The 12,309-nt window shown below is 44.6% G+C and overlaps 1 protein-coding gene across 6 annotated transcripts in view; it reads right to left on the bottom strand.

Moving 5' to 3' along the window:
• The window catches only part of NINL (ninein like), a 277,291-nt gene that overhangs the window by 85,410 nt on the left and 179,572 nt on the right, over positions 1 to 12,309 (bottom strand). For 4 of the 6 annotated variants that reach the window (XM_063918113.1, XM_063918114.1, XM_063918111.1 and 1 more), the window contains exons 19-20: positions 9,015 to 10,241; positions 7,775 to 7,879 (exon numbers count right to left, since the gene is read on the bottom strand). In XM_063918113.1, the coding sequence (XP_063774183.1) occupies positions 7,775 to 7,879; positions 9,015 to 10,241 (1,332 nt within the window). The remainder of the gene's footprint in view (positions 1 to 7,774; positions 7,880 to 9,014; positions 10,242 to 12,309) is intronic. The other 2 variants (XM_063918115.1, XM_063918116.1) reach the window with 1 other exon arrangement.

Below are 12,309 nucleotides of genomic sequence, written 5' to 3'. Positions count from 1 at the left end.
GGCAAAACCTCCCTGAAAATTTTTTGGCGGATTCCGGTGTGTTTTGGATTCGGGTGGGGTTTTTTTTAAAAAACCCTCAAAAACAGCTTAAATCATAGAATTTGGGGGTCATTTTGATCCCATAGTATTATTAACCTCAATAACCATAATTTCCACTCATTTCCAGTCTATTCTGAACACCTCACACTATTATTTTTAGTCCTAAAATTTGCACTGAGGTCACTGGATGACTAAGCTAAGCGACCCAAGTGGCCGGCACAAACACCTGGCCCATCTAGGAGTGGCACTGCAGTGTCAGACAGGATGGCACTTCAAAAAATAGTCCCCAAACATCACATGATGCAAAGATAAATTAAAGAAAAAAGAGGTGCAAGATGGAATTGTCCTTGGGCCCTCCCACCCACCCTTATGTTGTATAAACAGGACATGCACACTTTAACAAACCCATCATTTCAGTGACAGGGTCTGCCACACGACTGTGGCTGAAATGACTGGTTGGTTTGGGCCCCCACCAAAAAAAGAAGCAATCAATCTCTCCTTGCACAAACTGGCTATACAGAGGCAAGATGTCCACCTCCTCCTCATCGTCCGATTCCTCACCCCTTTCACTGTGTACATCCCCCTCCTCACAGACTATTAATTCGTCCCCACTGGAATCCACCATCTCAGGTACCTGTGTACTTTCTGGAGGGAATTGCTGGTGAATGTCTCCACGGAGGAATTGATTATAATTCAATTTGATGAACATCATCTTCTCCACATTTTCTGGAAGTAACCTCGTATGCCGATTGCTGACAAGGTGACCGGCTGCACTAAACACTCTTTCGGAGTACACACTGGAGGGGGAGCAACTTAGGTAAAATAAAGCCAGTTTATGCAAGGGCCTCCAAATTGCCTCTTTTTCCTGCCAGTATACGTACGGACTGTCTGACGTGCCTACTTGGATGCGGTCACTCATATAATCCTCCACCATTCTTTCAATGGTGACAGAATCATATGCAGTGACAGTAGATGACATGTCAGTAATCGTTGGCAGGTCCTTCAGTCCGGACCAGATGTCAGCACTCGCTCCAGACTGCCCTGCATCACCGCCAGCGGGTGGGCTCGGAATTCTTAGCCTTTTCCTCGCAGCCCCAGTTGCGGGAGAATGTGAAGGAGGAGCTGTTGACGGGTCACGTTCCGCTTGACTTGACAAGTGTCCTCACCAGCAGGTCTTTGAACATCTGCAGACTTGTGTCTGCCGGAAAGAGAGATACAACGTAGGCTTTAAACCTAGGATCGAGCACGGTGGCCAAAATGTAGTGCTCTGATTTCAACAGATTGACCACCCGTGAATCCTGGTTAAGCGAATTAAGGGCTCAATCCACAGGTCCCACATGCCTAGTGGAATCGCTCCGTTTTAGCTCCTCCTTTAATCTCTCCAGCTTCTTCTGCAAAAGCCTGATGAGGGGAATGACCTGACTCAGGCTGGAAGTGTCTGAACTGACTTCACGTGTGGCAAGTTCAAAGGGTTGCAGAAACCTTGCACATCATTGAAATCATTCTCCACTGCGCTTGAGTCAGGTGCATTCCCCCTCCTTTGCCTACATCGTAGGTAGATGTATAGGCTTGAATGGCCTTTTGCTGCTCCTCCATCCTCTGAAGCATATAGAGGGTTGAATTCCACCTCGTTACCACCTCTTGCTTCAGCTGATGGCAGGGCAGGTTCAGGAGTGTTTGCTGGTGCTCCAGTCTTCGGCACGCGGTGGCTGAATGCTGAAAGTGGCCCGCAATTGTTCAGACCACCGACAGCATCTCTTGCACGCCCCTGTCGTTTTTGAAAAAATTCTGCACCACCAAATTCAATGTATGTGCAAAACATTGGACGTGCTGGAATTTGCCCACATGTAATGCACGCACAATATTGGTGGCGTTGTCCGATGTCACAAATCCCCAGGAGAGTCCAATTGGGGTGAGCCATTCTGCGATGATGTTCCTCAGTTTCCGTAAGAGGTTGTCAGCTGTGTGCCTCTTATGAAAAGCGGCGATACAAAGCGTAGCCTGCCTAGGAACGATTTGGCGTTTGCGAGATGCTGCTATACTGGTGCTGCTGCTGCTGTTCTTGCTGCGGGAGGCAATACATCTACCCAGTGGGCTGTCACAGTCATATAGTCCTGAGTCTGCCCTGCTCCACTTGTCCAGATGTCCGTGGTTAAGTGGACATTGGGTACAACTGCATTTTTTAGGACACTGGTGACTCTTTTTCTGACGTCTGTGTACATTCTCGGTATCGCCTGCCTAGAGAAATGGAACCTAGATGGTATTTGGTACCGGGGACACAGTAACTCAAGCAACTCTCTAATTCCCTGTGAATTAACGGTGGATATCGGACACACGTTTAACACCAACGCAGCTGCCAAGACCTGAATTATCCGCTTTGCAGCAGGACGACTGCTGTGATATTTCATCTTCCTCGCAAAGGACTGTTGGACAGTCAATTTCTTACTGGAAGTAGTACAAGTGGTCTTCCGACTTCCCCTCTGGGATGACGATCGACTCCCAGCAGCAACAACAGCAGCGCCAGCAGCAGTAGGCGTTACACTCAAGGATGCATCGGAGGAATCCCAGGCAGGAGAGGACTTGCCAGTGACATGGCCTGCAGGACTATTGGTTTTCCTGTCTAATGAAGAAATTGACACTGAGGGAGTTGGTGGTGTGGTTTGCAGGAGCTTGGTTACAAGAGGAAGGGATTTAGTTGTCAGTGGAGTGTTTCCGCTGTCACCCAAAGTTTTTGAACTTGTCAAGGATTTCTGATGAATGCGCTCCAGGTGACGTATAAGGGAGGATGTTCCTAGGTGGTTAACGTCCTTACCCTTACTTATTACAGCTTGACAAAGGCAACACATGGCTTGACACCTGTTGTCCGCATTTCTGTTAAAATAATTCCACACCGAAGAGGTGATTTTTTTTGTAATTTGACCAGGCATATCAATGGCCATATTCGTCCCACGGACAACAGGTGTCTCCCCGGGTGCCTGACTTAAACCACCTCACCATCAGAATCCTCCTTGTCAATTTCCTCCTCAGCGCCAGCAACACCCATATCCTCATCCTGGTGTACTTCAACAGTGACATCTTCAATTTGACTATCAGGAACTGGACTGTGGGTGCTCCTTCCAGCACTTTCAGGGGGCGTGCAAATGGTGAAAGGCGCCACCTCTTCCCGTCCAGTGTTGGGAAGGTCAGGCATCGCAACCGACACAATTGGACTCTCCTTGGGGATTTGTGATTTAGAAGAACGCACAGTTCTTTGCTGTGCTTTTGCCAGCTTAAGTCTTTTCATTTTTCTAGCGGGAGGATGAGTGCTTCCATCCTTATGTGAAGCTGAACCACTAGCAATGAACATAGGCCAGGGCCTCAGCCGTTCCTTGGCACTCCGTGTCGTAAATGGCATATTGGCAAGTTTACGCCTCTCCTCAGACGCTTTTAATTTAGATTTTTGGGTAATTTTACTGGACTTTTGTTTTTTGGATTTTACATGCTTTCTACTATGACATTGGGCATCGGCCTTGGCAGACGACGTTGATGGCATTTCATCGTCTCGGCCATGACTAGTGGCAGCAGCTTCAGCACGAGGTGGAAGTGGATCTTGATCTTTCCCTATTTTACCCTCCACATTTTTGTTCTCCATTTTTTAATGTGTGGAATTATATGCCAGTAATATATCAATAGCAATGGCCTACTGTACTGTACTATATATGTATGCTGTTGGTCACCAAAATGCTGCACTGTAATACTATATATACTGCTCACAATACGATACGTGCAGTGACAGAACTGCAAGATACAGAAATGGCCTACTGTACACAACTATATACTGTTGGGTCACCAAAATGCTGCACTGTAATACTATATAATACTGCTCACAAAAATGCCGCAGATATGGAATGGATACGTGCAGTGACACAGAGCTGCAAGATACAGCAACTACTGTACTGTACTACTATAATTATTATATACTGGTGGTCCCCAGTCCCCACAATGCAGCACACTGATCAGATATTTGAAGCACACTGAGCACAGATATGGAGCGTTTTCAGGCAGAGAACGTAGATATTTTCAGCACACTGAGCACAGATTATTTGCAGCACACTGAGCACAGATATTTGCAGCACACTGAGCACAGATTACGGAGCTTTTCAGGGAGAGAACGCAGCCACGTCCTCTCCGTTCAATCTCCAAAGCACGAGTGAAAATGGCGGCGACACGCGGCTCCTTATATAGAATACGAATCTTGCGAAAATCCGACAGTGGGATGATGACGTTCGGGCGCGTTCTGGTTAACCGAGCAAGGCGGGAGGATCCGAGGCTGCCTCGGACCCGTGTAAAATAGGTGAAGTTCGGGGGGGTTCGGATCCCGAGGAACCGAACCCGCTCATCTCTACTCCATACCCAAACATGCGCATCTTTGAGCAGCCATGGGGGATTCAGTCATACCTACCTCAGCCACATCTCCAGTTTTGGCTTAGTGGGTTTAACTTGGCTGCAACTGGGCATTTGCACGAGGGCTAAGTAGAGTGGGGGTGGACGCAAAAATCAGGTGAAAGTTACATAGAACCACGATTTCATCTACACAAAACACCTGCATATCCCTGGACCTTAGGTAGAGGTGTTCCACCTTGTGGTTCAGCCATGATGTCATCACATGTAGACACCAGCAGCTACATATATGGACATAAGATTAGTCTTGAATTTGCGATCTGAACAAATCTTTAAAACCTGCTGCACTAGGAACTGGAATATCTTTAGACAACCGTGCTATCAAGACATCCACCATATGGATGTCTATACTTTGACAATCAAGGTCCCTAGTGCAGACAGCACTGGCAATAAAGTGCATTGCTAATTTCACTTGACTCGTTCTTCTAGACCTGTAATGCCTGCACTAGATTACCCACCACATGCTGTTTTGTAGAATAGTTGTCAAAACATGAGGATTCTCGGCTACATCGCCCTATCTTTGGGAGGTTCACACAGAACCAGTCTGGGACAAAAGAGAAATTTGTCATTTCCACAGTTTAGCCAGGGAAGAGGTCTCTATAATCCTTCAGGGAAGCAGATAATGTGACCAGCCTTTGCATCAGTTTTGACAATGACTGCATCCAAACTGGTTCCTATTGTGACATTGCTAAAAATGGACCTCCTTCCATCTGGCTGAAAGCAACTACACATATGCCACCAATTCTACCGGATCAGTAGCAACTACTGCAGGCATGTGCACCAGATTACTGTGCATATTAGAAGCTGCTCGTTTCACTTGGTATGTGTTTTGTTCATATGTTTGTAAATCCAGTCATCAGGACACAGAGACATGTGAGTTCACTGCTGTGCTGTTTTTATTCCATCACCAACTCCAGGCACACTGCACACTGGACCACCCACTTCCCAGCATCCCCCTGGTCCCAGGGACCATCACTGAAGATTCAGGCTTACACTTGTTAGTAAGGGAGTGTCTACAAATATTAAGCATTCTAATACATTAACATTACAGTATGGCAGGACTACATCTGTGACATGTTACACTTGTGAAACATATCGCGTTATTTGTGTCCGAGACCTGGAGCCAGGACACGTATCCAACATAAATGGCAGAAAATCACATACAAAGTACACAAAGAACCACGCAAAGTAAACTGCACAAAACCCCTCTGCAATCACAGCCCAGGTTTCTTGAGACTGAGGGGAAAATGTCCACTTCTCCACTCTGTGTTACAAGCGGAGAGGTTGCTCATACCAACCAATCAGCTTCTCGGTCACTGTAAAATTATAAGTAAATGATTGGTTGCTCTGGGCAACTTCTTTATTTGTCCTCTTCTCCACTCTTTAGAAGGTCTGATACATTTCCCCTGGAATATCCAATGCAAAGCTGAAAAGTCCAAGAGGAGATGTCCAACCGCCCAGCATATGCAGCTCCCCTCAGGGTCCACCACTACAACAGTTACAGACCACACGCGAAACAAGGGGGTGGTCTGGGGGTGCACCAGATTTCCATGAATTTGTTAATACAATCTGCAACCGCCACCGTGCATTCTGCCCGGTAAGAACTGGCCTGGGAGCAGGAATGAAAGGGCTCACATCTGGCAACATAGGAGTCAGGCTGACTCACTATATGCTGCACGCTGCTGCTCTGCCGGCCATAACATGTTATAGAAGGGATGGGGGGACCGCGGCAGTGTCACCACTTCAAATTAAGTGCTGCGCCTGCTGTCAGACTATTTCCGGCTCTGCTGGCGACGCATGCACTGGATGCTGGGACAAGGGAGGAGGAGTGGCATGGGTGCTCAGATAATGATGTCTGTGTATGGAGTCTTACTAAAAATGGAGCCAGCGACAGCCACTTAAATATTGTGTTCAGCACAGCTAGGTTTACTTGACCCATGCTCTAAGATAAATCTATATTGATTTTTTCATTAATTTGAAGGATATAGTATAAGGTGCCCACTAATGCTGCTCGTAGTATATGGGAGTCACAAATGCTGTGTATGAAACATCTGGCCACGAGCAGGAAACCCCTGGCCACGAGCAGGAAACCCCTGGCCACAAGCAGGAAACCCCTGGCAACAAGCAGGAAACCCCTGGCAACAAGCAGGAAACCCCCGGCAACAAGCAGGATACCCCCGGCAACAAGCAGGATACCCCCCCGGCAACAAGCAGGAAACCCCTGGCAACAAGCAGGAAACCCCTGGCAACAAGCAGGTAATTTAAAAGTAATTAGAAGCTTTACTGTGTGGCATTTGTAAAGGGCATTATTGTGTGGGGGGCATAAAATGGTGACAAGACCATAACTGTAAGTGGCATAATGTGTAATGGGCATTACGGTGTGTGGCATATTGTGTAATGGGCATTACAGTGTGTGGCATATTGTGTAAGGGGCATTACTATAAGGAGGAAAAATGACAAATGTAAGAGTTGTGAAACAGGATTTTTTTTTCCTGTGCTGGGCAATGTCTGGGCGTGTAGGTTGCAAAATTAGGATACATGGTAGTCTTTTCCTGCAAGGTCATGCCCCTTGAGCAATGCCACACTCACTTTTTGGGGTCTGCGCCTGTGGCGCACGCAAATTCTTTATCTTGCATAGCATAAATTCTTTATTTTTACAAAGCTGCCCCCCACTGTAGTTCTTCCCATACTACCCACAGCACCCGCCCACCACAGGGAGTTCATGAACCTATTTTTCTACAAAAATAGCACCGGAACCACCCATTACCAAATATCTAGTTTCGCCTATGCTACCAACATGTAGGGCCAGCTCAGCAACTCATAATGCGGGGCAGTTATTGTGCAGGATACCCCAGGACTGTGGAGGTCTGCTTCAAAGCGCAAAAAGGGTTGACTTGGCTAAAAAGGGGTGAAGTTTAATAGTGTACCCACGTAGAAGTAATTACAAAATCAGGGAACACATTAAACAGTAAAATAACAGCTATTAAAGGCACATATCCTACACCACGGGTTAGACTTGGAATATGTACTTAATAGGCCCCCACTTACGACAGGAGTAACTTTGGATGCATTACTTAACGAATTGCATAATAGGAATTAGGACTGAAACACTCAACACCATGGGCAATCATGTACAAGGCTAAACCATGCCTTATACATGAATGGCCAGCATCCCGCACGGTCTCCAAACTCGGGCGCTATTACATGCAGCCCAACATGTGAAGATCACTTCATATCTCCTATTTTTTGTACTGTCCGATAGTTTAGTAATGTGAAGCATAAATGGATTTATTACCTGTACGTCTTATTTGCATCTTCCAAGCTTAAAACTTCTTGCTGGAGTCTTTCAACCTTGTTCCTAAGGAAGAGGTTATCTTCAGACAATCTACTTAGCTCCATCCTACATAAAAGAGAAACAGTATCATTAGAGTGCTAGCAGTGAGCCATTTAAAGCCACAACGGCATGTAGAAAGGGTCACATTATCAGTGGTGGAAAAATAAAGGGTGTTTTGTGTTAGTCGTTAGTAGAAATACATTTTGAGAGTTATCCGAATAATATGATTGGTACGTTGCTGTTCCGTGTTAAAGATGGCTCACTGTATACATGGTGCAGTCTAAAAGCCTGCACCTTGGAAAACGACAGGATAGGATAAATAGCAACAAGTAACGGTGAAAATCTAAGGATATTGTGGTGGCAGACCGTAAGAAAAATGGACTTCAGCTTTAACCATGGCCATATATAAACGACTATTTCGGCAGACCAAAAAATCAAACTCTGCAGTGTACATTTTTAGCAATGAAAAGCTTTTTTCCGTTTTCCCAGTGAACAATAATTTCCACTGAACAACTAAGTAGGTTTAAGAAAGACACGATGCATTGCAGTGATTTTAGTTCTAAAAAATTTACATTGCAATGGACATAAAAATAAGCTGTTAGCCAATGTAATCAATTCCGATTTTGATTATTTCCATTAAATATATCCGATAATTCTTGCAAATATGAAAAGGGACCAAAGATTTTGTTTCAATGGTGCACAAAGGAAAAGGTAATGAAGAGGATACATTATAGAGACAAGAAGACAATTAAAGATAAAAAAAAAAGGGGGGAAACAAATCAAATTAAACAATTTAGTACTACATGCAAATGTGTAGGGGTCATTTATAAGTGAAGTAAAGACCTAACTAGAACAAGTAGAGTTTTTAAGATAGTGACTCAAGAATTTTGAAATTATTTTTACTCAACATTTTCGTTAACCTACTCAACTTTTGAGATTTCCTCACAGAAAAAAAATAAATATATGTTTTCATATATACACACACAACATGTCTTAAAAATTAAGATAGACACTGGTAATCCTGTGTTAATTATTAGGAAAGAGAAACAAGAAGATATCACACAGACCAAGAATAAATCACAACATAAATATGACATCTTCCCAGATCAAGTGTCAATGGTGCAGTTAGTAATGTGTCGGTGCTCATTCAGTGAGTCATTGAGATTTTGCAGTGTAAATGGAAAAAAATCCATCATCTAACCTGTGATCCTGACTTCCTGCAGTGTCTTGTTCTAGTCTCCGTACCAAGTCCTCTAGCTGGAAAAGCTGGTCTTTCACACAGCTCTTCTCTCTCTCCAGCTCATCCTTGGCTTCCTGGACTTGTTTGGTTACCCATTCTTCCATCATCTGCAGGCACTGACTCATAGCTACTCCCTCCTGCCCCTGCAGGTCAGGCTGCTCACAGTCTTTGCTCCTAAGCCACCAAAATGGAGTCTTATTGGCTACAAGATCTCCCACGTCCTTATTCTGAATCAGAGACCTATACATATTTTCAAGTGTGCCATCCTCAGTCCGATCTGGCTGCTTTTCACAGCTTTCCTGCAATTGAAACATAAGTTCTTTTGCCTTGGTCTCTGAAATTAGGCATTCATTTTCTCTGGTTTTCAACTGGCTGATTAAATGTGCTTGTTCTTCTTCCAGTCCTTTCTGATGCTTCACAAGGGTTTCTCTTGCCTTTGTTTCTTCCTGCAGCTGTGCTCTCAGAGAGGCTACGAAGCCCTCCATCTCTTCTAGCTTTATCAATGCACTCTCCTCTGCTTCTTTCAAAGACTGACCTACTTCCGCCCACTCAAAAGAAAATGTAACCTGCTTATTCTGGGCATTTTGGGTGTCGGGCTGCATTTTGTGCTTGTCTATGACTTTTTCGGTCTGTATTACACCATCTTTAATGTCCACCACCGGTGTATTTGAATGAGTCTGCACATCACATACAATTTGTAGTTGTGTACCTGCCGTCTTGTCCAGTGACAGCGGCTGCTGATCTAGATCAGCTACATTTCCCTCTACACAGCAGTCACACAGTCTTTTGTCTACGGACCGTTGCTCTTCTCGCTCAAGGATCCAAGAGTTTTTGGCCATCAAACCATCAACTTCCTGGCTGAGTCTATTAATGTGATCTCTATAGTGGCTTTCTAGTCTTTCTTTCTCAATGGCAAATGATTTACAGATACTAACTTGCTCTTCATTTTGTTTTTCTATCATTTTTAGCTGATCTTTTTTCCACTTCATCATTACTGCCTTTTCTTTTTCTTCCCATTGCTTTATCTCATGAGTGTGATCTTCCAGCAGAGTCTTCTTTTCCAATTCATACTTCTGCAAGAGCTTGTTCTTTTCATCGAGGTGTTGCTGCATCACACTCTGGCAATACTCAGTATACTGTGCTTCAATCTCTGCCAGTTTCTCAGCAAATTTTTCCTCTGACTCTTCCCTATAGATAAATGGATGTTCACCTGAATTAAATCAAATTATGCATTTCAAAGACCCTGTCTAGTTGACCGCTGATAAATACACACTGAATGGCTGATGATATGAAGTGCAGTGCATACAAATCAATACCGGTCAAATAAACCATTAGTCCTGTAAAGTAAAGATCTTGTTAAACTAGAGGTTAACTGAGATCTATTAAAGTATGTTTTGATTGAGAGAAAAATCATTTGAATCCATGCCCACTACTGGAAGACAGTGCAGTAAGCCCTTTAGGGGAAATATACCAAGCCTTGGAGAGAGATAAAGTACCAATCAGCTCCTAACTGCCAATTAGAAGCCAGTTGGTTTGTACTTTCTCTCCATGGTTTAATACATGTCCCCCTTTAATACCCCTTTCAGACTAGCAAAATTTCCCGGGTAATTGCATGTGAACGCGCATCAACCCGGGATTTTGCCTAGTCTTAAAGGGTCCTAAAGCAACCTGGGTTGAATCCAGAATCGACCCAGGATGCATGCAGTGTGAATGGGTAAGCCGGGTCAAGGCGACCTGGCACCCGTTCTCTGCATAGGAGGCGACGGCGCTTGGAGAGGATCATCTCTAAGCACCGCCTCCTGCAGAGTCAGCGGTGACGTCACCAACCCGGCAAAATATGCCGGGTTGGGCCGCAAGTCTGAAAGGGGTCTCAAGCCAGGTCGCACCTGGGAAGCACCTGTGTACACATTCCTGGGTGCGACCCGGCTACGTAAGTCTGAAAGGGGTATTACTCTCAACATAGCCCTAGCTGAGAACACTGTATGGAGGAGAACCATGGTTTATTTACAATACAACACTTTTAACAGCAATAGCATGTGTGTATTAGAGGAAAACTCTAGTCTCCTTGCAACCTGTGGGGATAGCCCACCCTACCCTCAAACAACCGGTAAAATTGTGGGTTTCCTCTACCAAGAGGGGGTTGGTTCTGGATATTCTAATATACACTAGATAATTTGGAGGATTGAGACCATACCCAGGGTTAATGCTGACTATGAGCAAGCACTACTTGTACTAGTCACTGCATTTTACAACAGGAGCCTGGCAAATCACTCCAGTCTGAAGAGCCCCATACACTAGAACGCTATGTCGGAGGCGATTTCCTTTGAACTCTCCCGGGAGCTTTTTGCATGTGATATATCGTATGCGATCCCAGCCATGCCTGCGGGAACAGACATATCACAAGTGCAGCACTAACAATCTAGGGGAGCCGATCCAACCCCTACGGGAACGCACATCGGATCGGAAACACCTCCAAAATGCCCGATTTCACCCAATATATCGGCCCAAATGCTGGAAATTGGCTGAAATCTGGCATTATCGTTCTATTGTATGGGGCCCTTTAGGTTGTATAGGACTATTATATATTGAAGAGGTGGTCCCAAAATATTAAGGAAATTTGAGTGCAATGTTTACAGTATCTTGAAAAAAATTTAAATAAAGAATTCCCTCGTGGGAAGCACCATGCATTACTTCATTGGAAAACTTGAAGATCTTGTTGCAGCGGTCAGTATTTAAAATGAGGAACTCAGACAGCAGAATAATAATGGAATAATGGGTGTAAAGGGACTACTGGCATGAGCAATCTGGAAATTTTGGACATACACCCTGAAATGCACCTAAATTCATAAACCGAATAGTCACATCACCTAGCAAGGAGTACCAGTTACATTGGGAAATGCACCTAAAATCATAAACTCAATAGTCACATCACCTAGCAATGAGTACCAGTTACATTGGGTGTGTGTTCATCACAATCCAGGGCAGAACTTTTTTTTTTTTTTTGTTCACGCTGGCTTACTTTGGGGGTCGGGGGGTGGGGGGAATGACTGAATCTCAGACACAGACACCATTGAACTGACCCTTAATTCTTGGTTAGACAAAGTGGACATGCTGCAACAGAATATGCATGTGCCAACATCATCTTAAATGCCCTACTGCACGGTTAATTATTTAGCTAGTATGTGTATTTAAAGGTCTGTCTAATATCAGTGGTAAAACGATTACACCAAAAGTAATAGGTCAGTATCCAGACTTT

This window comes from Pseudophryne corroboree, chromosome 4, assembly GCF_028390025.1.
Source record: "Pseudophryne corroboree isolate aPseCor3 chromosome 4, aPseCor3.hap2, whole genome shotgun sequence".
In the NCBI taxonomy this organism is placed as follows: domain Eukaryota; kingdom Metazoa; phylum Chordata; class Amphibia; order Anura; family Myobatrachidae; genus Pseudophryne; species Pseudophryne corroboree.
This window is presented reverse-complemented; position numbering and strand designations above follow the sequence as displayed.